Raw genomic sequence first — 25058 nt, forward strand, 5'->3', positions numbered from 1 at the left:
TAACAGAAAATGCCTTATTTTCACACATTCTGCATTATGCTAATTTGCCATGTTCTTTTAATTTATCTAAATATTCTCACTATGTATCCAGTTATTTTGTACAGTGATGAAGCTTTGATAAACTGAGAATATTAAAGTACTTTTTCACAGTTAAAAATAGGTGCAATGCAAAGACTGCAGAAAGGCTCTGTTTGTTATTTACTGCACAGGATTTATTTTTCACCCTTTTTCTGACTGGGCCTCTGGTTTTTCTGTGAGTGTTGCAGGTGCTTAGTCAAGTGGTCAACGTGAGACTGCAGGTGTTTATGAATTGCAGGGCCAAGTTGTCCGAGATGCCCCTCAAGAGGTAAGCTCTCCGGCTCTAACAGTAATTAAAATTTTCTAGTTTGGCTTGTTTGTGTATCCTCCTGCCGCCGCAGATTTAGCATCTTTGCTTCGCTCCACCTCTTTGTATGAGTTTACTGCTCAGATGCAATCTGCCTAATAACACCACCTTATTGCTCTGGGCTTCCACTCGCATCTCTGGGCAAATTGCTTACAACGATCACTGCTGCAGTTCACACCATGCCGCGAAGACAATAAAAACAGTTGTAATGTTACAATATTAAAAAAAAAAAAAAAGCAAATGATAGATTGAATTTTTTTTTCCCCCCTCCTTCAGTATCCCATCTCCTGGGTGTCCTGGTTATTTTGTGATTTGCTGTATTTTCTTTTCTTCTATTTGTTTCATAATAGGTTGAGATATTTGCCGTGTTCATTTACGGAAACCTCAAAGGATAGAGCTGAATTTACTAGCTGAAATCATATTGATGGAAACAAGTCTTCAGCCACAAATCATTCACACGGCCAGCCTCCCAACCCTGCCAACTTCCTGTCCCCCAGAGTGAGAGCCGGTTGTAATTGACACAGATGGCTAAAAGATATATTTGTGTTGGATAAATAAGCTGGACGTCCCCATTTGAGCTGTAGTGTCAAAGCTCTCATTGTCCAAGACTGAACTCAAATTATTATTTTTTTCATTAATAGCCTTCAGTTCCGTGTTATGGGCCATTTTCTCCACCTTCATATGTATTTGACCACTAAAATGCATAACTCCTGCAAGGATGTCACACTTTTAAAAGTCATAAATACAACACATACCAGCCAAACATGTCTTTTTTTTTGCATTATTCAGAAATAATGTTGCCTCAACTGTACCAGTTTGGTCTTTAATTACAGCTCTTCCTTGACCGTCTTCTTGTACTGTGGTGACAACACTCATCTCGCAAGGAAATGTCAACAAATGTACTATGGGAGCAGAAATTAATTCCTTGAATAATACATGTGTTAATGTACTTGAAGTCTAAAAAGGCTTTCCGAATTAAGAGGATCAACATCAATAATTTTTATTACCTACAATTACACTCCTCATAACTCCTCTGTAAGGAGGAAGCAGCAACTACCATAAAGATCTGGCCTGAAACTTATCTCTGACAGCTGTATTAATGGAAAAAGGGAACTTTTCTGGTGCACAACCTACTGCGAGCATTTGTTTTTGGCTGAGCATGAACACTGGCAGTAATAGTATTAGATTCCTCACTTTGAATGAAATCCATATACATAGCTGTCACAGAAGTACCTATCTTTTCAGTTCGAGCTGGAAGACTATAAAACACGTTGCTGATTCAGTGCTTACTGAAGAGAATAGTGGATTTGATTAATGGTCTTTTGTTTCAGTCTTTTGACAAAAAAGTGATCTATTTGAAAATTTCCCATTGTTTCCTCTGTTGCTGTTGTTTTTGTTCAAAGTCATTTGGTAAGCGCCTAATTCCGTGTTTCTTTCTTTACAGCTTTTACCGTTTCGTTTTGGAGTCCGACGTGGCTTTCTTGGCGAACGAGACGGCGTCTCCAGGCCCCGTTGCTCGTTTCTTGGAGCTCCCAGAAGCTCCACTTCTCACCCTGAATATGATCACACCGGAGAGCTGGATGGTGCAGGCAGTGAGCAGCCCCCATGACTTGGACAACATCCACTTGCAGGAGGTATTGAGGTGCTTTGTCATTCCTGCCCAGCAGTCGTTGCATGTGCAAGTACAGCCAGAGTACTTGTCATGCTGCCTTGGGTTTTGGTGCTCTGTAATTTATGGTTCTCTCCAGGTCAACGGGGTTGTGGCAGCAGAATTTGAACTGGAGCACCTCTTGCTGGAGGGCCACTGCTTTGACCTGTCAACTGGTCAGCCTCCTCGTGGATTACAGTTTACCCTGGGCATGAGTCGAGACCCGCTCATGTATGACACCATTGTCATGGCTAACCTGGTCAGCAGATTTCTCTATTTAATCTCATTGATACCAATATGGTTTTCTTGTATCGTCTGGAAAAAAGTAAACATTTCCAGTCTCCAATTTGTGACTCGAGTTCGCTTGGTGTGACAGCTGATAAAACAAGTTGGAATTGTTTTTTTTAACTAGTTTGCCAATCTGTACAGGGATATTTTCAACTGAAGGCTAATCCTGGAGCATGGATCCTGAGATTACGTAAAGGCAGATCCGAAGAAATCTATCAAATTCTCACGTGAGTAGCGCATTTGGTCTAGTTTTACCTTCTAACAATATTTAACTATTTCCAAAACATTAGACAGTGATGGCAATATGGCTGATGCATTTAAATCTTAGCGTTGAGGCTTTCACTGTGGTAACACGAGGAGCTGTTGACATTGTAGAGCAATGGTCTTAATGGGTGCGGAGAGTTTTGTTCAGCATAGAGGTGAGGAAAGACAAGTGAGCGTAAAGGGTTGCTATAAGAAGGAAGACTGGAGCGATGATGTAGCAGGTCACCTTCGATGATTTCCTCTTCACACTAAATGTGTTTTACTTAAAGCAATAGTTGAGGTCCTTTGAAGTGGGATTCAGTAGAAATGTTAACGATTCATATCCTACCTGTTCTTTATGACGTTTTGAGTAATCTCACCTTAAAGAAACAAGAGTTTAATTTCAACCTGATTGATGAGCTCATGGTTAAACTCAGCGAAGCCAAGCACAAAATGGATTCCAGAAAAAAAAAAATTCAGAACTATTTCTTTAAAACGGCACACAATGACAATCAGAGGTTACATATACTTGATTAGGTGTCCTAATGTTGTTTTAGATGGATGGAAACCATCCTTTGTTTAGGTATTTTATTGTGTTTATCAAAAAAATGTAACTTTCTGTACTTTGGATTATTTTAATGCTACTTTTTTACTTTAGCATGAATACATTTCTGAACTTCTTTTTGTCTTTAGTTGTAAGTTACAGCTCATCAGTTACTTTCTATTTTAACACAATGAAGGAATGAGTTAAGTGGCGATTACACCAAGCATATGCGAGTTTGCATTGACAGCCTTAGTGCAACATTGTAGATATCTCTACAGTCACAGCTTTCATCCTTTTTTGGCTAGCCTCACATAAGATTTAGGACACATGCAGCCCTCGGTTCCTCTGCAATCATATCAGACAACCGAGATTTATCCCCCAATCCTCCAGGTGAAGCTAAGAGGTGATGTCATTTTTCACCTTGGCAGTGTCATTATTCTTGTGGTTAGCGGCACTCTGCTCTGGTTAGGTGGCCGATCAGAGCCTATTGGGAGCGTCTGTGTTCCTGAGTCCCAGAGTGTGCATTTTCCTCTCGCAGCCCGCGTTGCTGCCGCGCTTTGTCTTGACAGCGATGAATGAGATGACCAACTCTCCTCCTCTCATTGCAGGGATACAGATTGATCTCTGGTGCTTTCTAACAGTTGCCCTAAAGGCTGATTTGCACTGTTGACAGCAGAAAGGGGAAAACACAAGCAGCACTTGAGCACGGTGGTGGGAGGGAGGTGGGATTTGCCTTGGGTCCACAGAGGAGGGGGCATTTATCATAGCGATGAGGTTAGAGTTTTTGCCTTTTGTGAGCATTTGGGGTTGTAATGGCTCGCGGTGCATCAAAGTCAGTTTGCCTCAAGTTTGCTCCGTAGTGTTCCACCATTAGACCTTGTAGATTGTTTCTGCCAAAATACATTGTCTACTGGGCAAATCAGTCCTAAAACAATTACACTGGAAGGCTGTGTTACACAATCAATACTGTACAGACTTTCTCATTAAATCTACCAGTATATACAGCATGGCTGGGAGGTAGTGATGGGCAAAATAATGGTAAGGTGATTCCTAATGATGATGGAGGGTAATGAATATGGTCTGGTTTTGACCCTGGCAGCTGTCCCAGTATCCGCTTTAAAGTGTGTGCTCTCACACTGTCTGTTAGAGCTCTGATCATTAATGGCTGTTGTCTCCTTCATTAGAAGAGCCTATAGTGTACATTTTTCTCTTCCCGTTGCTGTGGGTAAAACATGTGAATCGACATTGCACTAAACTTTCACTTCACTTCAAAGGTGTTTTCAAGGACACTGTCAAACAAGAAAATCTTTGTTGGGCTATCGATTGACTCAGTCTGTGTGTGTTTAATGTTTTCTCTCTCAGTGACATAAAATGTGAAGAGTGTTTTAAAACCACTTAACAAAGGACCCTTTTTTTTTTTCAACAAGATGTAAGGTTTTATCATTTATTTCCATAATGCATCGAGATATATAAGGGTAAAATGTAATAGAATATACTACTACTCAACGTTTACATATTTGTGCCTTCATCAGTTATTTGGAGCCCAACATAAAGAAGGAATAAAAGGTTGAACTAAACTATGCAGCATGCTTATAATGGTTATAAAGTTGGTGGATTATTACGTCTCATTGATTTAACTATTGGTGAATCTGTGGTTGCCTTAAAGTTGTTTTTTTACCTGTCGCCAAAATGCTGCAGATTGCATAACCACAGATTTCATTATGATTCATTTTTAACTCCGACAATAAACATATTTTACTTTTTATTGACGTTTTCAGGCACGATGGGACGGATTCCCCAGCCGATGCTGGTGATGTTATAGTTGTGCTAAACAACTTCCACAGTAAGATCATCAAAGTCAGGGTGAGAACATCTCCCAGATGTATGTACTCTATTTTAAATGCTATGAAACCATGATATTATTGAACTGCTCTGCTGAAGGCATTCTTGATGTGCCCGGCCTTCACAACCCACAAATTATGGGCGTCAGAACAGTTTTACCCAGTCTTTGATAAAACCTGTTGAAGCATAATCGTTATGTGTCTACTTTATCATTAAAGGTGCAGAAAAAAGCTGAGAAAATCAATGAAGATCTTTTAAGCGAAACCAGTGAAAGCAAAGGCATATGGGACTCCATAGTAAGGTATGTCGAATACAACTCAAAGCTCATTTGCCTTAGTCAGTTTTAAACCCTCCTCCAGCTAGCAGGCAGTAAAAGTTGTGAGTTTTGTTTTTTTGTGTTTTTACCTTTGATTGATTGGTGTGCTGATACAGCCTTCGTTTGTCAATTACACAATGCGGTTTCAGGAGATCTTATTCCTCCCCTGGATCAAGACTGCAATATTATGCTGTAAGATCTAGTCTTGCAAAAAATATGTGCTTCTGTAGGTATGTGTGTGCATTTGAGTGTTTCCCCCAGCACTTCCTAATTGTGTGATCCTGTCTCCTTGTTTAATGCTTGCTGTGTGAAGTGTTTGGAGCACTTTTGAGAAAAGGTAGGCAATTTAGCCTGAACCCATTTAACATCTAAAATGTCTTCTCGTGTTCATTAACATGCAGTGTGTTTATTTGTTGCTTTGGCATTGTGTAAATAATACCTCTTGTAAATAATGTAGTGAATGAGGTCGATTTGTTTGATTTACATGTGTATTTTTAGTGTACCAACAATACTACAGGATGAGTTGTAGACTTTATTGAGTATGCATGTTCACCCATAACTATGTTGCTACTTACACATTCATACACATCAGGTGTTGAGTTTTAATAACCAAATCACTCGGATGTTTGGCCAACATTGAAAGTATTTGTATAATTTTGTTCAGAACAGATGGCAACGTGTTGAATCCATGAAAAAAAAAACTCAGTTTTGGCCAATTTGCATTTTCATTTAGGATCATTAAGGAGTCAAACTTCCTGATAGTTTGAAAATGTGATAATTTTGATTTCTTTTTTTTTCCCCTGCAAGGGCAAAAAAATGTTTTTTTAGTAAACGGTGTTCTCAATATTGACAAATTATTTGTAATCTTCTCTAGATTGTATAGATTTACACAGTATGTACATATATTTAGCTTTTTTTTTTAGTTAGGCTAATTTAATTAATTGGGCTTCTAATAAGCCTGTTTAGTAATGGGCTTATTAGAAAATTGAATTAAAATATGGAAGATTTTATGTGATAAATTGAGTGATTGAGTGAGGGAGTAATGCTTTTTTAAAACTACATTTTAATCTAATGATTTTACTCTTTATTTTGTATTTCAGATTCACATTATAGTGTTAACTCTGCATTTATGTTCAATAAGTTTGATTTGTTTTTGCACTATATGCTCTATGCCTGCCACGTGGACCGTAGATGAAAAGTAGCCAGTGGCTAAATCTGGAGCATGGCGTATTTTCTTTCATGAGATCAATGTCTTATTGGACATTATCGCCATTAACACATGCAAAGTAGAAAATCGTGTCCAGTCTACAGAACTGGGGATCGAACAGTTTTATTCAGTGTGGATTTATTCAGAGCTTTGTGGGTTTTTCCAAAGGTCCAGATTATCGGGCGATTCAGCCAAACGGGCTCTCACCTGACCTTCTAAATCTGCTTATCTGTGGGACTCCATTGTTGTGCTGAAGGCCCATCATAATGGCTGGTTTAGTCGTCTTTGGCAGTCGACATCCCCAGACCATATTGATATGTGGCGACTACCCAGAAGCCAACTGTTTAACAATGGAGGCAAAAGATTCCTCTGTAGAGAAACATACTTTGGTTTGAGAAGTCCAGGAAGAAAAATGGATTTGAACAATTCCAACACTACTACAAAACTGCAAAAAAAGTCATCAGTGAGTTTTTACCGTACTGATGTAACTTGCTTAGTGCGTGTGTCAGGGAGTTGGTTTTAGAGGACATTGTTCCCCCTCCCCTCCCCTCTCTTTCCCTGGTGTCTTCCTGTTGCCTCGAGGCTGAGGCTGTGGTTGTGATTGAGTGTGGGAGAGACACCCCTTCCCTCATCAGCAGTCTGTTACAGACAAGGACACACAGTTTGACTGCAGACACATCTACCCTCCAGCACAAGTCCTGGTTTCTGTCCGCTAAATGTGCCTTGAATCATGAGCCATTGCTCTTTTAGGAGCACATTAATGCATTCACAAGCTTAAAAAAGGAGTCCTTTTAGATTCTACTTCAATCTACTGTTATCTCATGATAAAACATATTTTTTGTGGTTTTTTTTTTAGCACTGTTAATTAAAATAATTTGTCACCATCAATTCTTTTATTTCCTTTCCTGGTTGCTCATTTAAAATGTAGTTACCCATCACAGAAGGGTAATGCTTTGTAAGCAAACACATTTCAAGGATCCCCTTTTTTCTAATATTTCCATCCATTAAACTAGGCAGTGCACATTAAAATAACTCTTAAAACCATTTTGGTCTATCTCCATAGTTAAAAAAACTGCTAACAGCTCATTTTTGGCTTGATAAAAGACCGAAACAATCAATTAGAATGATTGCTGATGCATCAGTTATGCAATGAACTCTTTAAAGTGCTGGAAATACAGTATGCAGTTTCTTCAGTTCCCTAAATAGACATAAACGCCTTTTTTTCTAATTACTTATCTATTTTTTTTCCTTCTTTTTCCGTGTATCATTGAGCGGCAAGATCTGGTTTCTAAGACAACAGCTTTGTTTATTTTATTTCACCAAAAAGGTTAAGAAAGGACAGCCCAAAGTATTACATATAATTTTAGAATAGTAATCATGACTTTTTAAAATGGGCTTTGCTGAATTATGAAACCACATCACAGTTTGAACAGAGAATGACCTAAATAAGCATTGTGTTTGCATTGGCTCCAATCTAAAATATTCACTACCAAGTTTAAGGAAACAGAGGAAATGTCAGATGTTTTATCCCTTTACTTTTTGGTTCCACTGTTTGTAACTCAATGCAGCCTGAATGGAATCTCATATTTTTACAGACAATATCCCCAAAAATGTGTCTAAAGCACAGAAACCCCAAGACTTCCATTTTATATACAAAGTAAACAAAAAATGGGATGCGGTATGCTTATTTCCAACTCTGCATGTCTCAGAGGAGGACATCAGTCTCTCTTCAGCAGAAGGGACGCCAGAATTTCTACATCATTACCAAAGTGTCAGCACACCGTGGTAAGGAGAGCTCAGTAATGGTTTGAGAGGAGCTGGTGTGATGGGGTGTGTTTTGTCAGCCTTTAACACAATTAACTAGAATGGAAGTTGGTGCTTTCTGCAAGAAAAAAATAAATAAAAAATTTCCCAGTGTGGCACAAGACAAATTCAAGCTTCTAAAATACCACAAAGTGTGCATTAAATGTTGCTAAATGTAGCCCCTCGTAATAATTCTCTCAGTTTAAAGCAGATCACAGATATACAGATGTAAAGTCATATGATGGAAGTTAATTGTGAATATTCCTCAGTTTACATTAAGTGTGTGAGTCCGTAACCATAGTAAGACGTTTGAATACTTGCAGCTTTCTGTAACATCGTGTTTTAGCTCTCTTGATAAGTGCCAGCAGGACCTGAACGCTTAAATTCATGTCAAATTTGTTATTTCCACTCCATTTCCACCCCCATTATTTTTATTTCTATTTTAATAAAACATTTCATCTGCTGCGTTGCGTCGCATGATTTGTTTGAAACCCTTTTCTCCTGGCTTTTATAACCACTATTACCCGTTACTTTATGGAAGCATGGTGGCCGCAGCCTCGGCATCGATTTGTTGCTACTGTCTGAAAAGCAGGCATCAATCAGATGCAACGGTCTCACGTATTACGGGTTCATTTGCAGCATCACAGGGGGTGGCTCGAAGAAAGATGGTGGGGAGAAGAAAAAGGAGGACGTTCTGAACATATTTTCGGTGGCCTCTGGTCATCTGTACGAACGTTTTCTGAGGTCAGTCACTTTACAGCTCGTATTCCTTTTCTTTTTTTTATCCTGGATGTCAAAATAATAGTTCAGATCTTTTGAAGTGAGGTTTTTTTGAAAGGTTTTTATTAATTAATATCTTATATGTTGTGTATTTATCTTTTAACATCTGTTTGGGAATATAAAGAGTTTAATTTGGACCGGATTGATGAGCTAATGGCTAGTCCAAGTGGGGTTTGTCAAGCCGATCAGAATCTGAGAGAAGAAGACTGTCTCCATGAGATTACATGTATAAATAAAGGTGAAATAAATACAAGAAAATAATTAAACTCTATTCCTCCAAACTGAGGTGACTTTAAATGGTGTCTGCAACAGGTAAAATATTGATTGGTCATAACCTTTCCACAGAACCCAGCTTCTAACAGTCTGAACCATCTTAATCTCATCTCGCCGTGTCTTCTTTTCAGAATAATGATGCTTTCTGTCCTTCGCCATACAAACACACCTGTTAAGTTCTGGTTCCTCAAGAATTACCTCTCCCCATCATTCAAAGTATGTGTTTTTCACTATAAATTATAATAATAAGAAAAAAAGCATATTTAAAAACAAACAAACAAAACTTCTGTTATCTGTTTTTGCTCTGTCAGGAGACCATCTCTCACATGGCCACGTCATACGGCTTTCAGTACGAGTTGGTGCAGTACAAGTGGCCCCGCTGGCTCCACCAGCAGACTGAGAAGCAGCGGATTATCTGGGGATACAAGATCCTCTTCCTGGATGTTCTGTTCCCCTTGGCCGTGGACAAGATCATCTTTGTAGACGCCGACCAGGTAAGGACTCAACCTGAGCTTGACGCAAAGAGCAGCGCGGCAGCGTGGATCGGAGTCTCAGCTGCCGGCGGGAAGATTTGATGGGATTTTGAAACTCGCTGAAGTGCCGTCAGACAACTTAACCGAACTCCTCTGTGTCTCTCGTTCCCTCTCACAGATAGTTCGGGCCGATTTGAAAGAGTTGAAGGATTTTGACTTGGAGGGCGCTCCTTATGGCTACACGCCGTTCTGTGACAGCCGCAGGGAGATGGAGGGCTATCGCTTCTGGAAAACAGGCTACTGGGCCTCACATCTTGGACACAGGAAATATCACATCAGGTATACACAAAACTTCATTATCTTCTTGGTTTTATATATCTAATAAGAAATCTTAAGGGGTTTTATACAACTATGGTACATATGAATGATCATGTAGAAGATTTTCTTGAGTTCCCTCTTTGTCAGAGTGGATAAAAAGACAGAGATGAACTTTGTTTCACCACAGGCTGATGGGAACCCAAAGAAATCATCTCGCTGCACGTGTCTCGTCTACAATTACAGTCCACAGACCATTCAGCCCAAACAGGCTTTCTTTCCATTAGGTGGTTTGACAAAACCAAAAACTCCAATCAGAGATAATAGGTACCATGATGATGGTTTTCAGCCTTCTTGTTTACTCGGGCTGCGCTCTTCAGGCTCTGTGCTCATAAGGAGGGTAATTTGATGTGTTGTTTGAGACTTTTTCTCACAATATACTGTAGAACTATCATATAACACCTACCTCAGTCAACAGGAGGCAGTTATAATAGAGATCTGGGAAGAATATAAAGCAGAGTTTCAGCAGAAAGGAACACTTTAGCAAACCAGGCTGGAGACAACTGTGGACCAGCTGCACATTACAGCTCTTAAACCTAAAATCTGCCAGCAGTTTTAAATCGCTGCATCACAAATCAAAGGAAACGATGTCGGTGATCAAATATTGTCTCATATTTATAAACGAGCTAGTTTTTCTTTAAAATATCAGTTCAATGACACACAAGACTAGTAGTATAACAAGATATTGGCCACAAATCAGGACTAAAAATATTTCTGCATTTTCCGCACCACTGATTTAACTCACATTGGTTTTCTTAGCAACATTTTGGTTTATGGCACAGTAACTGCACGGCTTTATTTAGCTGCATTAACAAACAGTTCAATAGGCTTGATTTACTACATATTCTTTCAGCCAACAATCTGCACCACTAAGTTAGAATAAAAACTGGAAAAAAGCTGATTTATCTCATTCAGATCTGATGCAACATTATCTTTATCTAATACAACATTATTTCAAACATGGAGCTATGGGATTAGCTTCTTGCATCATCAGTCTGTATTTACATGCAGACATTTCTTTAGGTTTTAGTGGACAAGGCAGCTCAGGTTTTTGAAGGGTTGATTCTATAAATAAAGCCTCCGTCTCTAAATGTGTTATACTAAAACTCAGACCAAAACCTCTTTCAAAGCAGCTCAAGTGTCAGACGTTGGTTACCCTGGTGACTGAGACAGTTTAGTTGCTTTCAGAGTCTAAATTTTACCTGAGGTTCACCTGGACGATCAGTTTTTTTTCCAAGATTTGATTTTGAACTGTTAGTTTTTTATGGCTTTTCTTTCTTTGCTTTCACCTCATGCCAGTCAGTGGAGACGGGTAGCAGCTCGCTGTAAGTCTGGTTTCCTCTCAAAGTTTCCTGACAAAACTGATGAATTCCTTCCTATCGTTTCCAGATGTTTAATTCATGGTGGTTTTATTGTTATAATGTTCTAAAATCAAGACCATTTCATAAAAACTGCCTTGAAATTATCATAAAACTGCAATTTTTGGATACCAATGTGTTTCTTTGTTCTCTGAGGCAGCAAAAAAAAGCAGCAAGGGTGTGAGATGAATAGAGTGAGTCACTGAGAAACAAACAACAACAACAAAAAAACCTATCTTGCTACATTTGGTCTAAACATTTGTGATTATTACGCAGTGTAACATAGATACTGAGTGAATGAATTCATCGAGTCACCAGTATTGTTTTCTCTCTCCTTTGTTTCACGCAGCGCTCTCTATGTAGTAGATTTAAAGAAATTCCGTAAAATTGCAGCTGGAGACAGATTGCGGGGTCAGTACCAAGCCCTGAGCCAAGACCCGAACAGTCTGTCAAACCTGGACCAGGTACACAACTCGCTGATAGCACCCAACATTATGGGGCAAAGACTGCTCTCTTCAAGCAGCTGCTATAACTAATTATTTCACATCTGGACGAGCTTTATGATGTTGCTTTGCTTTCCGTTTAGGACCTTCCCAACAACATGATCCACCAGGTGGCCATCAAGTCTCTTCCTCAGGAGTGGCTGTGGTGCGAGACGTGGTGTGATGATGCCTCTAAAGTCACAGCTAAGACTATAGACTTGGTGAGTTTCAGTGCTTTAAAGTTTGAAGACAGCTGCTTTTTTCTTTTTTTAAAATAATTAAACCCTGTAATCTGTGTTTAGTGTTGTAGTAAACTGTAGCTACTAAAACATAAAAGGGAGCATATTTCCAGCCACTGATGTCCATGAGGCACTTGGCATTTAGGAGACAACTGAGGAGCAATCCTACAGCATCCTAAACTAATTTGGAGAATTACTGGACGGGCTCCAGTAGAGTGGAGTAGGAAGTATTGTCTCATTGTGGTATAGGTCACCACTTGGTAACTCAGACACAAGGCAGGGCCTAATGTCTTTTTAACAAAATTGGAAATCAAATTAGGTGCTAATGCCCGACACAGACGATGCTAGGGGATCTGACTGGTTGGGACAAAGTGCCACTGGTGGTGTGACTGATGCGTTTTATCTGCTTTCCTCCGTGCAGTGTAATAACCCAAAGACCAAAGAGCCCAAGCTGATGGCGGCGGTGAGGATCGTGCCCGAGTGGGTCGAATATGACAATGAGATAAAACAGCTGCTGGGGCAAATCCAGGAAGGGGCAGCACAAAAACAGACGCCACCTTCGACGCAACACAAAAAAGGTTAAGGAAGAGAAAACAAACCAAAGACATCTCTGTCCACAGTGGTTCACGGTTATATTTGTCAAACAGGAACCTTTGTTTGTTATTCATCTGCTTAATTAACCTTTTCCTTCGCCAGATTGTTTCCCTCTATTACTAAAGTGCTCATTTTCAATGTTTCTTTCCAACAGCAGACAAGCAGCGTGATGAACTTTAGAGCCTGCCAGAATCCTGCTGAAGAAGGAGGCAGCACCTTTTGCACACAGGCCACCTGTGAAGCTTGAAGACAGACAGTTCCAGCTAAACATAGCCACGAAGTGTTATATCCTCAGCCGGAGGAAGAGGATGTGATATTTTCAGATCTCTGCTTCTGTACTCAGTAACATCTCACCAAATCAGCACATGAATTAATTGTTAACGAGCAGGCGAGAACTCGCTGCATGCTCTGACCTCTCAAATCAGATTAGGGAGTTAAAGGAGAATTAGGAAAACAGAAAATGAGACATCAAAGCGCTACATTTTAGGACGGACGCTGGTATTGTTCAGGAGGAGAAGGCACATTTCTAAAGGATTTGATCCAAATCTTTGTTTCAGTATGTAAAATGCTAATTTTAGGCATGTTTTAATTTATACTGCGAGTCAAATCAGTGTTATATTTAGTCTGAAATACCAATCCAAAATGGACTGTTTTTAAATTTAACAAATAGGAATAAGACAGTCAAATGTTGGCTAAATCCCATCCACCGATAACTGATTAATTCCAACCTCGAATATGTAACCAAGCACTGAATTGAGTATTAAATTCTTAGTTTGGAAGTTTACAAAGTTCACATGATTACAGTATTCTGGAGCGTGTTACAGATGACATTTGAATTCATTTTTAGCAATACTAGTACCACTCCATCATGGACACGTAGCTTTGTTTTCAGACTAAAATGTTTCCTGTAACCATTAATTTAATTTGTCATTTCATATAATAATGTTACCCTTTAAACATTTGGAACATATTAATGTATGAAACAAGCATTTCCTCAAGAAATCCCCTCCCCCACTCAGAGCTTGTGTTGGGACTCTCAGCTTCTTTCATACTGAATTTCAGCTCCGTCTCTGTGAAATGATTTAAATTATAACCATGTTTGTGTCTGCTAAAGTTAATCAGTGGTAGTGGCCACCTTGAATCAGGTCGACTCCAAAAGTTAATCAGCTGTAGACTCACATCTAGGCCTGTCAAGATAACAAATTTTGCTGGACGATTAATTGTCTCAGAAATTATTGCGATAAACGATAATATCGTTTGGAGACCGTTTTAAACTAATGTAATGATAATAACACTCTAAGATTATTAAACTTTACTTTCAAAAGAACACTTTTCAATGGAACTGGACTCTCAGCATCCATTAACAAAGAATGAACGTGAATAAAAACTAAAAATAAATAAAACCTACATTCAACCAAAACAGTACGGATTATTAAGTCTGTAAACTAAACTACCTTTCAAAAAGTAATATTAGTTTTATATAGAGAAGACGGACAAAACTGACAGTTTTATCAACAAAAAGTGCAAACTAACAAAAGCAAAAATGCGACATACCGGCTCCTAGAGGTTCAGCAGTTCTCCTCGGTCATTTGGTTTGAATCCGAAGTTCTCCCACACCGCTGCTGTTACTTCCAGCTTGAAACCAATTCCATTTCGTTTTCTACCCCCAATATCAAACAGCGTTTCTTGCCAACTCCTATCGGGGGCTAATGCTAACTAGCTAAAAGACAGGCGCCTCGGCTGGCTACCTAACGCGTTAGGCCACGCCCCCTGAAGCTAACAGAAAGGGAGGGGTTAGTGAAGAGCAGCGGAGCCCTTTTGTCCTCCAGCGTGTTCCGTAGAAACAGATAAAAGAGACAAGAAGGAACGATAACGCTGATAAATGAAACTTACCGATCTCATTTAAATTTATCTTGTCATTCATTGATTTATCGTTTATCGCGACAGGCCTACGCACATCCGACCATTACTTGAAGAGTTTCAGTCATTTTCGTCCACTGGTTAATGAGATATCTTTGCTGACACAAACAAATAAAAACACACAGACAGGCATTTCCTGCTGCCATAAAAGACGAGTAATAATTAAACATTTCATCAGAGTTCATAACTTCAAATTGCATTTTTTATCATTCAGTGGATAAAATATCTAGTTTACTGGTAGATTAAATAGTTCATCTACCAGACTGTGGAGTAAAAAAAAAATAAGTTATACAAAGGAGTTTAACATTAGTGGTCTGTTTTTGATACTTTGACTCAGCAGGTCAGGCTAAACTTGATCAAAGATAAAAAATAATAATAATACGCATTTTCAAACCTGAATTCAGGTTTTATTTTAAATAATTTGTAAATTATTACTGTATGTATCTTACGTGAGTTCATCTTCTTTTCCATTGTTTGATTTCCACGAAGAACCAGTGTTTTTGCCTCAGGAAGAAGAGAAATGCTGCTGCCCGACTGAAGCCATCTGTAGGTTTTCTGTCTTAAAAGTCCATTTAACAGGAAAAAAAAAAAGAAAAGGTGCAGGCATGCTGCTCTCCGGGCACCTATGTTTTACTGTGCTATGTCAACACTAAATGTTTATTACCATTTGATGGGGAAAACAGAAATAAATCTTTGCTACAAAAAAATAAATAAAAAAAAGCAGTCAGTAAATTCTGTCCTCGTGGAAGGCAGTGGATGTATGAATCAAGCTTTAAGAAGTGTAATCTTTTTATATAAAAACCTAAGTAATCTTTACTGAAACTATTTCAGGCTCTCATATAACAGTCTTAACCTTCATGTACATAAATAGCTCTTTATTTACAGTTCAGGAAAAAAAATCCATTCATATAAAAACAGTAATGTCGTTTTGAACAGTTTTAATCTGGTGAATGGATGTGAATACTTGGGTGTGCAATATATCGAAACAATCTAAACGTCAGAATCAACTTGCTGCGTCTTAAGGCACATATTTGTCAGCGTAGCAACAGACCCCCCCCCCTCTGGTCTTGGATCTTAAATTGAAAGTCAGTGAATTAAAGTCGCCGCTTCCTCCGCGTTACGAACCGGCATATTTTAAAATGCCAGCGATCTCCCTTTTAAATAGAGAGGATAATAAAAAAATTCTGCTCCAGTTCTGCTGGATTAGAGCTCTTCTCAGTTGAAATTGAATTTGAAGTTAAAGGGCCCGGAGCCAAACGGGTTGAAACCCTGGAAGCCTTGGAAGCCGCCGTGGAAGTGCTGATGATGGTGACCCTGCTGGCTCTCCGGATCCATCGGATCTTCTCCGTGATCGAATTTGGTTCTCATCTCTGGAAAACACGCAGAATAAAGTGGTCATCGCTACTGAGGAAATTCACATAACCGTATCCATCCTATAGTTTCAAGCTCTTTTTATTTTTTATCCTTGAAATGACAGGCGACACTTTGAGAAAACACAGCTTTGCAAACTAGTTTTTTTCATTGTATATTTATAAAGCAGGACTAATTTATGACATGGATATAAACTGTTCAATTGTGTAACATTTAAAAAAAAAAAAGTGGAGGCACAATAAAGATGCCAACCAAAATGACAGACATTTTAAAGGACAGGGTACTCCAGTATTTACAGCTGCTTCTGAAGAGCCTGACATTTACGGCTAACACCATCTGGACTACACAGAAGCCACTCCTTACCTGGATCAGTAAGAACCTCTTTAGCCTGAGCGATGTCTATAAACTTCTTCTCCGCTTTCTTCTTCTCCTCAGGATCCTGGAAGTTGTCCGGGTGCCACTGCTGGGCCAGTTTCCTGTAGGCTTTGATAATCTCCTTCTTCTGAGCGGTTCTGTAGCCGTAAGGAGGATGTTATCAGCACATTTATCAAAGATAACAGCAGTAATGATCAACCTAAACCATAATCACACTAAACCACAACATTTTAGATCAAACAATCGGCTCAGATTTGGCTTTTCAGTGTTGCTTTTGAGCTAAAAAAGAAGTGCAGTCCAGCTTTTTGGGAAGCACCGTTTTCATTAAGTGGAATACAAAGACCTGAATGCAAAACAGTTTTTTCTGACTCAGTCCTTAAAAGCCTCCCGCTGACTAAAAACATCTCAATCCTGACAGATTCCTCTCAGACTCTAAACGTTTCTCGACATCACTGAAAAGCCCCCCCCCCAAAAAAAAAAAAATGTTCCCGAATCCAGCCATCAGCTCCCACCTCTTCACTCCCAGGATCTTATAATAATCCCTCTTCTGTGACTGTTTGAGGAGTCGCTGAGCTTTCTCCAGACCTTCTTTGATCTGGTGGTTATTCTCGCTGTGTTTTGCGGCGGTCTCGTAGTCTCTAATGGCTGAAAAGGGGAAAAAAAAAGAGAAAAAGTAGTATGTGAATAAAGAAAGGTTTTAGGACAGTGTCAATGAATGCAAATTTGTGACTGAGTTTAAACGTTAAAAAAAAAAAAAGTTTGTTTCCTTTAATTGTGTTAGACTTCAGTAATTAAATAGTCTGATGGCTCAAAGCTGCCTCGCAGCAGATCTGTGGCTGCGTGAGGCGCTGAGAGCCCGGTTTTAAGTGCTGCAGCACAGCACGCAAAGGGTTTTATAACTAAATTCAATTAGAGTTCGTCACATTTCTATAAAAACAGCAATGATTCACGTTAACAGATGGAGAAAAAAAAAAGGGCTCCTCCTGGAAATTACATTATTGCCTGGCTGACACAGAGAGCCACGACCTGCGCTGCTTTAAATGCGTCTGCTGGCTGGGAGGAGGTCAAAGAGTGCTTGTGACGGCGAGAAAAAGACGACAGATGAGAACTGATTTTTGTTGTTTAAACTCCAAACACAAAAACAGCATCTCGAGCTTTCTAAGCACTGCGTGCCATAGCTGCATTGGTGCTTTGAGCTGATCTGACAGTACGTGCCGACGTGCAGCAGATTGACGTTTGTCTACAAGAACGAATTTAATGCGTTCCCTCTTCGCACCACTGGATCATGCCCGGATCCTAATGTGATGACAACAACAAAAAAAAAAGATTTTTAAAGTTTAAGGTTTCCATCGGCTGCGCATTTGTGGTTCCGAGGCCAAATAGAAACTTTTCAGTGCGCTCGTCTGAGCTCGGTTTGCTGACCTGAACTTAACCTGGTGGGAAAAGAAGGAGAGGACTTAAGTTGAATTATGGTATTTTATATGAAACTTTCTGAAATTGTGCCAACTTGTAAAAAGGTCTTAAGGGATCAGCATGTAGATTACTATATATGAGACAAAGACAATAAAAAAATTAAAGACAACTGTACTTTGACCTATGAAATGTACCCAAACCATTCACAGAAAAAAAAAAGAGCTGAAAATAGTCGTTCCATTTGAAAAATGTCCCCAGAATGTTCTGCTCCCATCACGAGAACATAACATCTGACCTACATAACACGACTTGATCGGGGTCCTGATAGCTGGGATGTTTCTGACGAGGAGCGTCTCTCCCGCTGCGAACGTGCTCGGGAAGCCGCTGCAGGAGCTGCGGGCTGTTTGGGTGCGCACGTTCGGGGCGCTTTGAGGCTTGTTTACCCTGTGAGGCGTACCGAGGTGAATTAAAAACTCCCGTGTGCGCTGACAGTTTAAAAGCCCACATGAGGGGCTGCCGCCTTTACCTGCTGACGTGTTTGTGCCACGCTGGTGACAACGCAGCCTCGGCGCCGCCAACATCTCCTGCTGCTGCACAGATGACGGAGCCTTAAGAGTAATCCTTTTACTTTGGGATGGCTTGACTGAAAGGATGACAGCGTTTGGATTTTTTGTTTCAGGGGCTTGTTTTTAACATCTCGCTCTGATAATTGACTGGCATGCTATAGATAGGATCATTAGGTGAAGTTGCGGCTGTTTGAAGATGATAGAAACTTAAAAAAAAACGAGCACACAGCCTTGAGTCATCATTTATTTTTATAGCCACCATTTTCTTTATGTGCATATTGACCTTTACAACTAACACTTCTCCGACTCGTTGGCTGGCATGAAACTAAAAATCCAACGTTGCTCTCTCACTAAGTGGGTCTGAGCAGATATGCATTTCACTTAAATGTAGTTTTCTTTAAAATAAAAAAAGAGCAAAGGATAAAATGTGACTATTGCTCACACAGAGCCGCACATTTCGAGCCAACGCCAGCGAGCTGTAATTTTATTTTTGCTTTAATTACCGCAGCAGGAGTGTACAACCTTTCCAACCAAACGAGACACTTTTCTGCCTCTTTTTCTTCTTAAATACAAGTTAAGAGCCACAAAATGTTTCAAACATGAACTAAAGAAAACTCCTTTTTATATCAAATGAAAGATCTATAATAACTTGTTGATATTTATTAGTAAGAGACCAGCTCCACAGGCCTATGAGCCCTTTTTTATATTTGTGGGAAATAAATAATAAAGCTTAGACTTGCATGCTAATACATTATTAGAGTAAACTTAAAGAATTGCTGCATATTTAATTGAGACTTATTAAGATCTAATAAAAAGGTAAAGACTGAGCAGCCTCTTCTAAATCTCAATGTTTTCAGAACTATTGTCACGATTTCTTAAAATAAATAAACTTATCTTGATGACTCATAAGATAGTAATCTATGCCATGTGTGTAAAACTGCACTTTGTGTTTTTTTTCTTTCAGCAACTTGCCTCAAATGTGTGAAAAATGTTTAAGATTAACTCGTTCAGCTGGAAGTCAGATTAATTAATTGGCTACAAGACTAAAACTGATCACTGTGTTTGGCTCCTTGTGTTCTTAATACGACTCTTTCCCTGTTTAATTGCATGAAACTGAGCAGGAATATAAATAAAATGTTGTGATTGTTAATATAATAATTCCATTTTTGGTCCAAGCTACAAAAGAGCCGACGTTGAGAACCCCTGCACTAGATGAAGATGGCAATATTTCTCTTTAAAAAAAAACAAAACACTAATAATCTGTCAAGATAACTGGCTCTAAAAGCCATAGTTTGATTTTTTCCCCCTCTTTAATTACAGTGTCTACTTTAAAAGACAACAACTGGACAATAAATCATTTTAAAAGTTGTTGTTTTTTTTTCTTTCCAAGCCAGCAGAAACCAACTCGTCATAATTATTGTATTTATCAGACTTTCAGACTAAAATCCACTGAGGTGCTTCGGGGACATTTATCCTACAGAACCCAATATTTGGATAAATGGTGTTCAAACACTCTGAGAACAGGAGGGATGGTTTTACATACGTAAGCGACAGACGAACAGAAAGTGTTTACTCCAAGTTTGACCAAAAAAAAAAAATCTGTTTGGTTTTTGTTGCAAAGCAACAGCAGAACATCAGATGAGGGATTTAAACCATCCTTTTATTTCAGTAAAATATCAACAGATCGACTGGTGTTTGAGCCTAATCCACCCTCTCTCCAGGAAGACGGTAAATGCTGCGTATATATATATATATATATATATATATATATATATATATATATATATATATATATATGCATTTCTGTCCCCGCTGTCGCTGAAGACAGGTTTATTTGTAGAATATTCATTGTGTAAGTCTCCCAGGAGACTACGTTCACCTCCAGCTCTAATTATACTTTGAGATAAGCGCAATCAACATGTGTCTGTTTATTGGCTAATGGTAAATAGGTAAATATAATATAAGCTCCCTGACTGTATCAGTTTTCACATACAGGCTTCACTCGGCTTATTCAGATTAATAATCTAAACGGCTCCAGTAAAGAACAGAGAGGACAGAGTTTAATGAGGCAGAACGTAATTAGATGGCAGCAACTCCCTGACTTTATATACAGCCTTAATTCATATCTTACAACCAAAGAAAAAAAAATCTAATTATTATTGCCGACTGTAGCAACCATATATTCTCATGATTAGATGTGAAATAAAGTTTCACTGACAGTCCCTTAATGTTACAACGACCCCTGGTGTTAAACTGCTGCAATGACATCAATTACCAGCAATTCTGGCTTAACCGAAAGTTTGCTGCGCTGTTTTTTAGCATCCCTTAAAACTATAAAATAAATCTACTGGGTCAACTAAAAAGCACGTCTACCAGTGTGCCTCTGACGACACAAGTCACAAAACAATCTTCCCGTTCCACTTTTTGGCGACTGAGGCGTTTCTGCGGCTGCACAGAAGACGCTGGTGTCCCGGATCGGTCTGAGCACGTGTCAGGATTTGCCTTTTCATCGTTCTTGGCAGCTGTGGCTCAGGAGGAGGAGCAGTTTTGGAAATCTGGAGGTTTGATTACGTGATTAAAAGTCACCGAGCCTCCCATCACCTCCGATCTGTTGATCGATGAGCGTGTGAGTGGGTGAATGAGGCTTGAGGTCACGAAAACTAAAAAAGTGCTGTTCTGTCTCCAAAATATATGAGCAGTTCTCTCAGTTTCAGGATTTAGTGTTTGCTGTCGTTTGTTTTCTTTGCTTGCTCTCATTTTACGTTGCAGCTCGGCTCCACCTGGCAGGCTTACCTTCTTCATACTGCTCGTCCTGGACGTACGCCTCGGCTCGGTCCTTCAGCGCGTTCACGTTCTCCGGGTCCGACTGGAGGACTTGGCTGCACGCCGAGACGGCTCGGCCCGCCTGCTGGTCCTGAGCAGAACACAAGCGAAACGTGGAGGGGTTGGACACAACTTCTCGTTAAAAAAAAAACAAAACGGCGGGGCAGGAAACTTCCGCCGTCGTGCACTTGCCTGTGTGAGCGCGTGGCAGATTCGCTCCGTGGCGAGCAGGGAGAACTGGGGCACGTTGGGCTCGGTCTTCATCACCGCCTCGTACTTCCTCACTGCCTCTTCATACCTAAAGAGACGGGAAGCGGGTAGGTGTCTCAGTGAGCAGAAAGCAGCGCGGATTACTGCACCCACAAACGTCGCACCGCTCGTTCTCTGCATGCAGTCTCGTGAAATATGATGCGACATCCATCCACACACGGGTGGGATTGGCTGTCTGTGCGAGCAGGAAGTAGGCGTGCTTCAAGATTTAAAAACACTTGTTCGGCAGCTGATGTAACCCCTGCTGTTCAAACAGCATATTATTTCACTTTGGCAGGAACAAAGAAACGCCTGACACATTTGAGCTCCGGTTTAAGTAGGTTTTACCTTCAGCACTTCAGCATATCCATCAAAAGTAACCATCAAAGTTGGTCTCAACTCAAAACTTTAACATCCGACAGTCATTCAGAAATAGAAGATAAGGCAAAATGTCTTTATTCCTGTGATCTAAACTTGGTCCTCGCACAATAATACTAAAAAAAGCACACACCTCTTCTCCTGGATGAGCTGCTCTGCAGCCTGGATCTGTTTGTTGAGCTTCTTGACCTGCTTGTAATGACCGAAGCACTGCTTGTGGTCAGGATCCAGCTTCAGGCACTCACGCACCTCACTGCAGGTCCCAGGAGGAGGTAGGAAAGGTGAAAACATTGATTCATCGTTATTAGAATTCTAGCTATGTGCTGCAGTGTCGACTGACGCTGAACAACAGAAACAAAAACAACACAAGAAAAACCATCTGTAGGAAAAAAAAACAAACAGCGGCTCTTACCTGAGCGACATTTCATGGTCGCCCAGATGATAATAGATGGTGCTGAGCTTGTAGAAGACCTGCGTGTTGTCGTTCTTTAATTTGGACGCAGCTTTGAGGTCGCTGATGGCCTTCCCCATCTCACCCATCTGAATGAAGCACTCTGCCCTCATCTTGCGCGAGGTCACGTCCCAAACGCACGTCTGCAGCAGGCGAATGAGAGCTCTTAGAAAAATGCCGTCCGCACCGCAGCAAAGAAGGCATCCTGCCTGCAGGGACGCCACCGAGAAGGTTTGCCTCGTACCTCAATGACTCTGTCGAGCTGGGCAGCCGCCGTCGTGTAGTCCTTGCTGCCGAAGCTGCGATGTGCCTGCGCCACCAGCCGCTGAAGTTCATCGGACTTTGCCAGCTGACTCTGGGCTTCGCTCTCCTCTTTCTCGCTGGGGCTGGACTTGAGCTGGACATTTTTAAAGCTAGGCATTACTTCTGAGTACTTTTAGCCACATTTAAAGCGATGCATCTGGACAGCTAGAGGAAAAGCACTCAGTCTGAAGGCAGGACAAAATGAGGAAGAGAGTGTAAATGTAGACTGAGAGCCAAAGCAAACAAAAAGCTGGATTTCCTTCTTTTACCAATATATTCCCTCCTGTAGGAGCTTTTTAAGTTTCTGCAGAGATGTCCGTGCCATCTTCTGCCTCCTCAAAGCAAAACCCAATTACTTTGTAATCATTCTCATCATTGAGGGCATCATAGTTTCAAAAGCAATCTCAGCTAATGGCATCTCTCTTACAAAAAAAAAAAAAAAAAAGACCTGGCTGCCCTTTTAGAGTTTCCTGCTAGCTCAGCTTAGGGACAAACATACAGTAAATGTGATGAATTAGATTAGGCCACAGTTGTAGACTGCTGAAGCAGCAGGACAGCGCTCACCCATGGCCAGATTATATGACATTAGAGGATCACATTATAGACTGCCAAAGAGTAACACAGAGCCAGGCGTTGGTGTTTAAATAAAATTAAATGTGGCAACAGACAAATATGTACAGCTGAAGTAAAGCTATGTCCAGAGACAGTTTCTTCAATGTAAATCTTTAAGAGACGGTCTACAAACAACGTCACAAGAGAGCAGTTCGTCTGCGTGTCCTGACACCACCGACCCATTTATCTATGTAGATTACTGAGGAGACAACATCAGCATCAGGATCAGGCCTTTCCAGCTTCCTCTGAAAAGTTTGTTTTGTGCCATATTCGAAGGACCGTCGTTCTTGACGGTCTCCCAAATCCGACTTTTAAAGATTTAGGTTTCGGCCACGTTCAGGGATGATTTGAACTCCGTCTGGAATTCGTTGTTGATGCTTTGGCGGTTCAAATCACATTTTAAAGAGTTGTTTGTGTCACAGAATGACAAACGTTTCAAGGACACACGCACACAGCAGAATAAAAACAGTCCGATAGCATTTTCGGTAGAGGTTTCTGTACCACTGGGACACCATCAGAGATGTAAACCTAACCCTGGATTCTTATCACAGCCACCCAGAAAGTTAAACTCAAAATGTCTGGACGCACACGTCTGGTGTGGGCATCCTTCATGAAGACAAATGCAGGAGGGGATCAATCCTGTGACCTCCTCTTCAACAATGAGAGACAATTAAAACGGGTCAGTCAGAGCTGTGCTTTAACTTCATTTCAAGCAAATGTCTTTGTTTAAAAGATGTTTTAAAAGTTCCTTCTTCACCACTTGTTATCACCTTTAGCCAGTTTGAGCTAAGCTGTAGGAAATGAAGACCACTCAGTTTGACTTTAGCAGTCAGAAACTCCAGGTTGTACTCATATAAAAACACAAATACAATCCTAAAGTTTCATGAAGTTTTATGGCTTTAACATCACTTTTCTCATCTTGTATTTTAAAGGAGATTCCTGTTTCAGATCCACCTTGTAAATAAGCAACCAAAAATTGTGCAGATGATCTGACCAGTAAAACACTCCATGACTGATTTTTTTGCATAATTTGACAATGAAAAAAAAGAAGTGACTCCACAAAGAAGACAAGAAAAATCAGCTAGGTGACTAAATTGGTTATGGCTAATATTGGTCAAAAACTAGTCGTGTTTACATTTAGTTTCACAACATAACCTGGCCACAGATCAACACTGACACCTCCTGGTGAGCCCTCGCTTTTGAAAGCCTTAGTGGCGTCATAGTTCAGACTAAACCTGACTTTCTGTACTCACCACCTTCTTGAAGTCGCTCTCTGCTTCGTCCAGCTTTCCCTGTTTCAGAAGCAGGTTTCCTCTCTGGAGACGTGCCTTTTGAGAGGAAACAGAGAGCTTCGTTTACATATTAATGCAAATACAGAGTTATCAAAAACGGCTGAGGAGGCCGAGCAATGAGCCGGCACATCTGTGGCTGCAGCTGAAAGCAGATCAAAATCACACCACAAATAGGTGAGCGTTTGCACACATAAAAAATCTGCAGGACGACACAAAACAATGAGGAAAACGTATTTTTGTTTAATGTTTTTTAAAAAAAATAAAAGCTACTCACAGATGTGAAGTCTGGTTTGAGCTCAATAACTCTGCTCAAATCCGGCAGCGCAGATCTGGACTTTCCCATGGCGAGGAACACCGTCGCCCGCCTGTAGTACGCCAAGTAGTTGTTAGGATCTCCATCTGACAAGATGCCGAAGATGTTATGATGAGATTTGGGTGGGGGTGGGGGGGGGGGG

At 40.3% G+C, this 25058-nt stretch overlaps 2 protein-coding genes across 7 annotated transcripts in view; one reads left to right on the top strand and one right to left on the bottom strand.

The window, feature by feature from the left end:
• Positions 1-15404, top strand: part of uggt2 (UDP-glucose glycoprotein glucosyltransferase 2) — a 36355-nt gene extending 20951 nt beyond the window's left edge. For 2 of the 6 annotated variants that reach the window (XM_037976102.1, XM_037976103.1), the window contains 15 exons: positions 267-346; positions 1830-2019; positions 2134-2292; positions 2463-2548; positions 4887-4971; positions 5169-5251; positions 5416-5496; positions 8916-9020; positions 9461-9545; positions 9641-9823; positions 9981-10141; positions 11885-11999; positions 12122-12238; positions 12678-12834; positions 13005-15404. In XM_037976102.1, the coding sequence (XP_037832030.1) occupies positions 267-346; positions 1830-2019; positions 2134-2292; positions 2463-2548; positions 4887-4971; positions 5169-5251; positions 5416-5496; positions 8916-9020; positions 9461-9545; positions 9641-9823; positions 9981-10141; positions 11885-11999; positions 12122-12238; positions 12678-12834; positions 13005-13030 (1713 nt within the window). In that variant the 3' untranslated portion in view covers positions 13031-15404. Of the gene's footprint in view, positions 1-266; positions 347-1829; positions 2020-2133; positions 2293-2462; positions 2549-4886; positions 4972-5168; positions 5252-5415; positions 5497-5579; positions 5604-8915; positions 9021-9460; positions 9546-9640; positions 9824-9980; positions 10142-11884; positions 12000-12121; positions 12239-12677; positions 12835-13004 lie in introns of those variants that run through there. The other 4 variants (XM_037976104.1, XM_017422739.3, XM_025007310.2 and 1 more) reach the window with 4 other exon arrangements.
• Positions 15405-15630: 226 nt separating this feature from the next.
• Positions 15631-25058, bottom strand: part of dnajc3a (DnaJ (Hsp40) homolog, subfamily C, member 3a) — a 10933-nt gene continuing 1505 nt past the window's right edge. The window contains exons 3-12 of the mRNA XM_017422591.3: positions 24878-25002; positions 24565-24639; positions 22641-22793; positions 22358-22539; positions 22079-22198; positions 21511-21616; positions 21289-21409; positions 17029-17161; positions 16505-16653; positions 15631-16140 (exon numbers count right to left, since the gene is read on the bottom strand). Coding sequence (XP_017278080.1) covers positions 15986-16140; positions 16505-16653; positions 17029-17161; positions 21289-21409; positions 21511-21616; positions 22079-22198; positions 22358-22539; positions 22641-22793; positions 24565-24639; positions 24878-25002 — 1319 coding nt within the window. The 3' untranslated portion in view covers positions 15631-15985. The remainder of the gene's footprint in view (positions 16141-16504; positions 16654-17028; positions 17162-21288; positions 21410-21510; positions 21617-22078; positions 22199-22357; positions 22540-22640; positions 22794-24564; positions 24640-24877; positions 25003-25058) is intronic.

Source organism: Kryptolebias marmoratus, linkage group LG6, assembly GCF_001649575.2.
Source record: "Kryptolebias marmoratus isolate JLee-2015 linkage group LG6, ASM164957v2, whole genome shotgun sequence".
Taxonomy (NCBI): domain Eukaryota; kingdom Metazoa; phylum Chordata; class Actinopteri; order Cyprinodontiformes; family Rivulidae; genus Kryptolebias; species Kryptolebias marmoratus.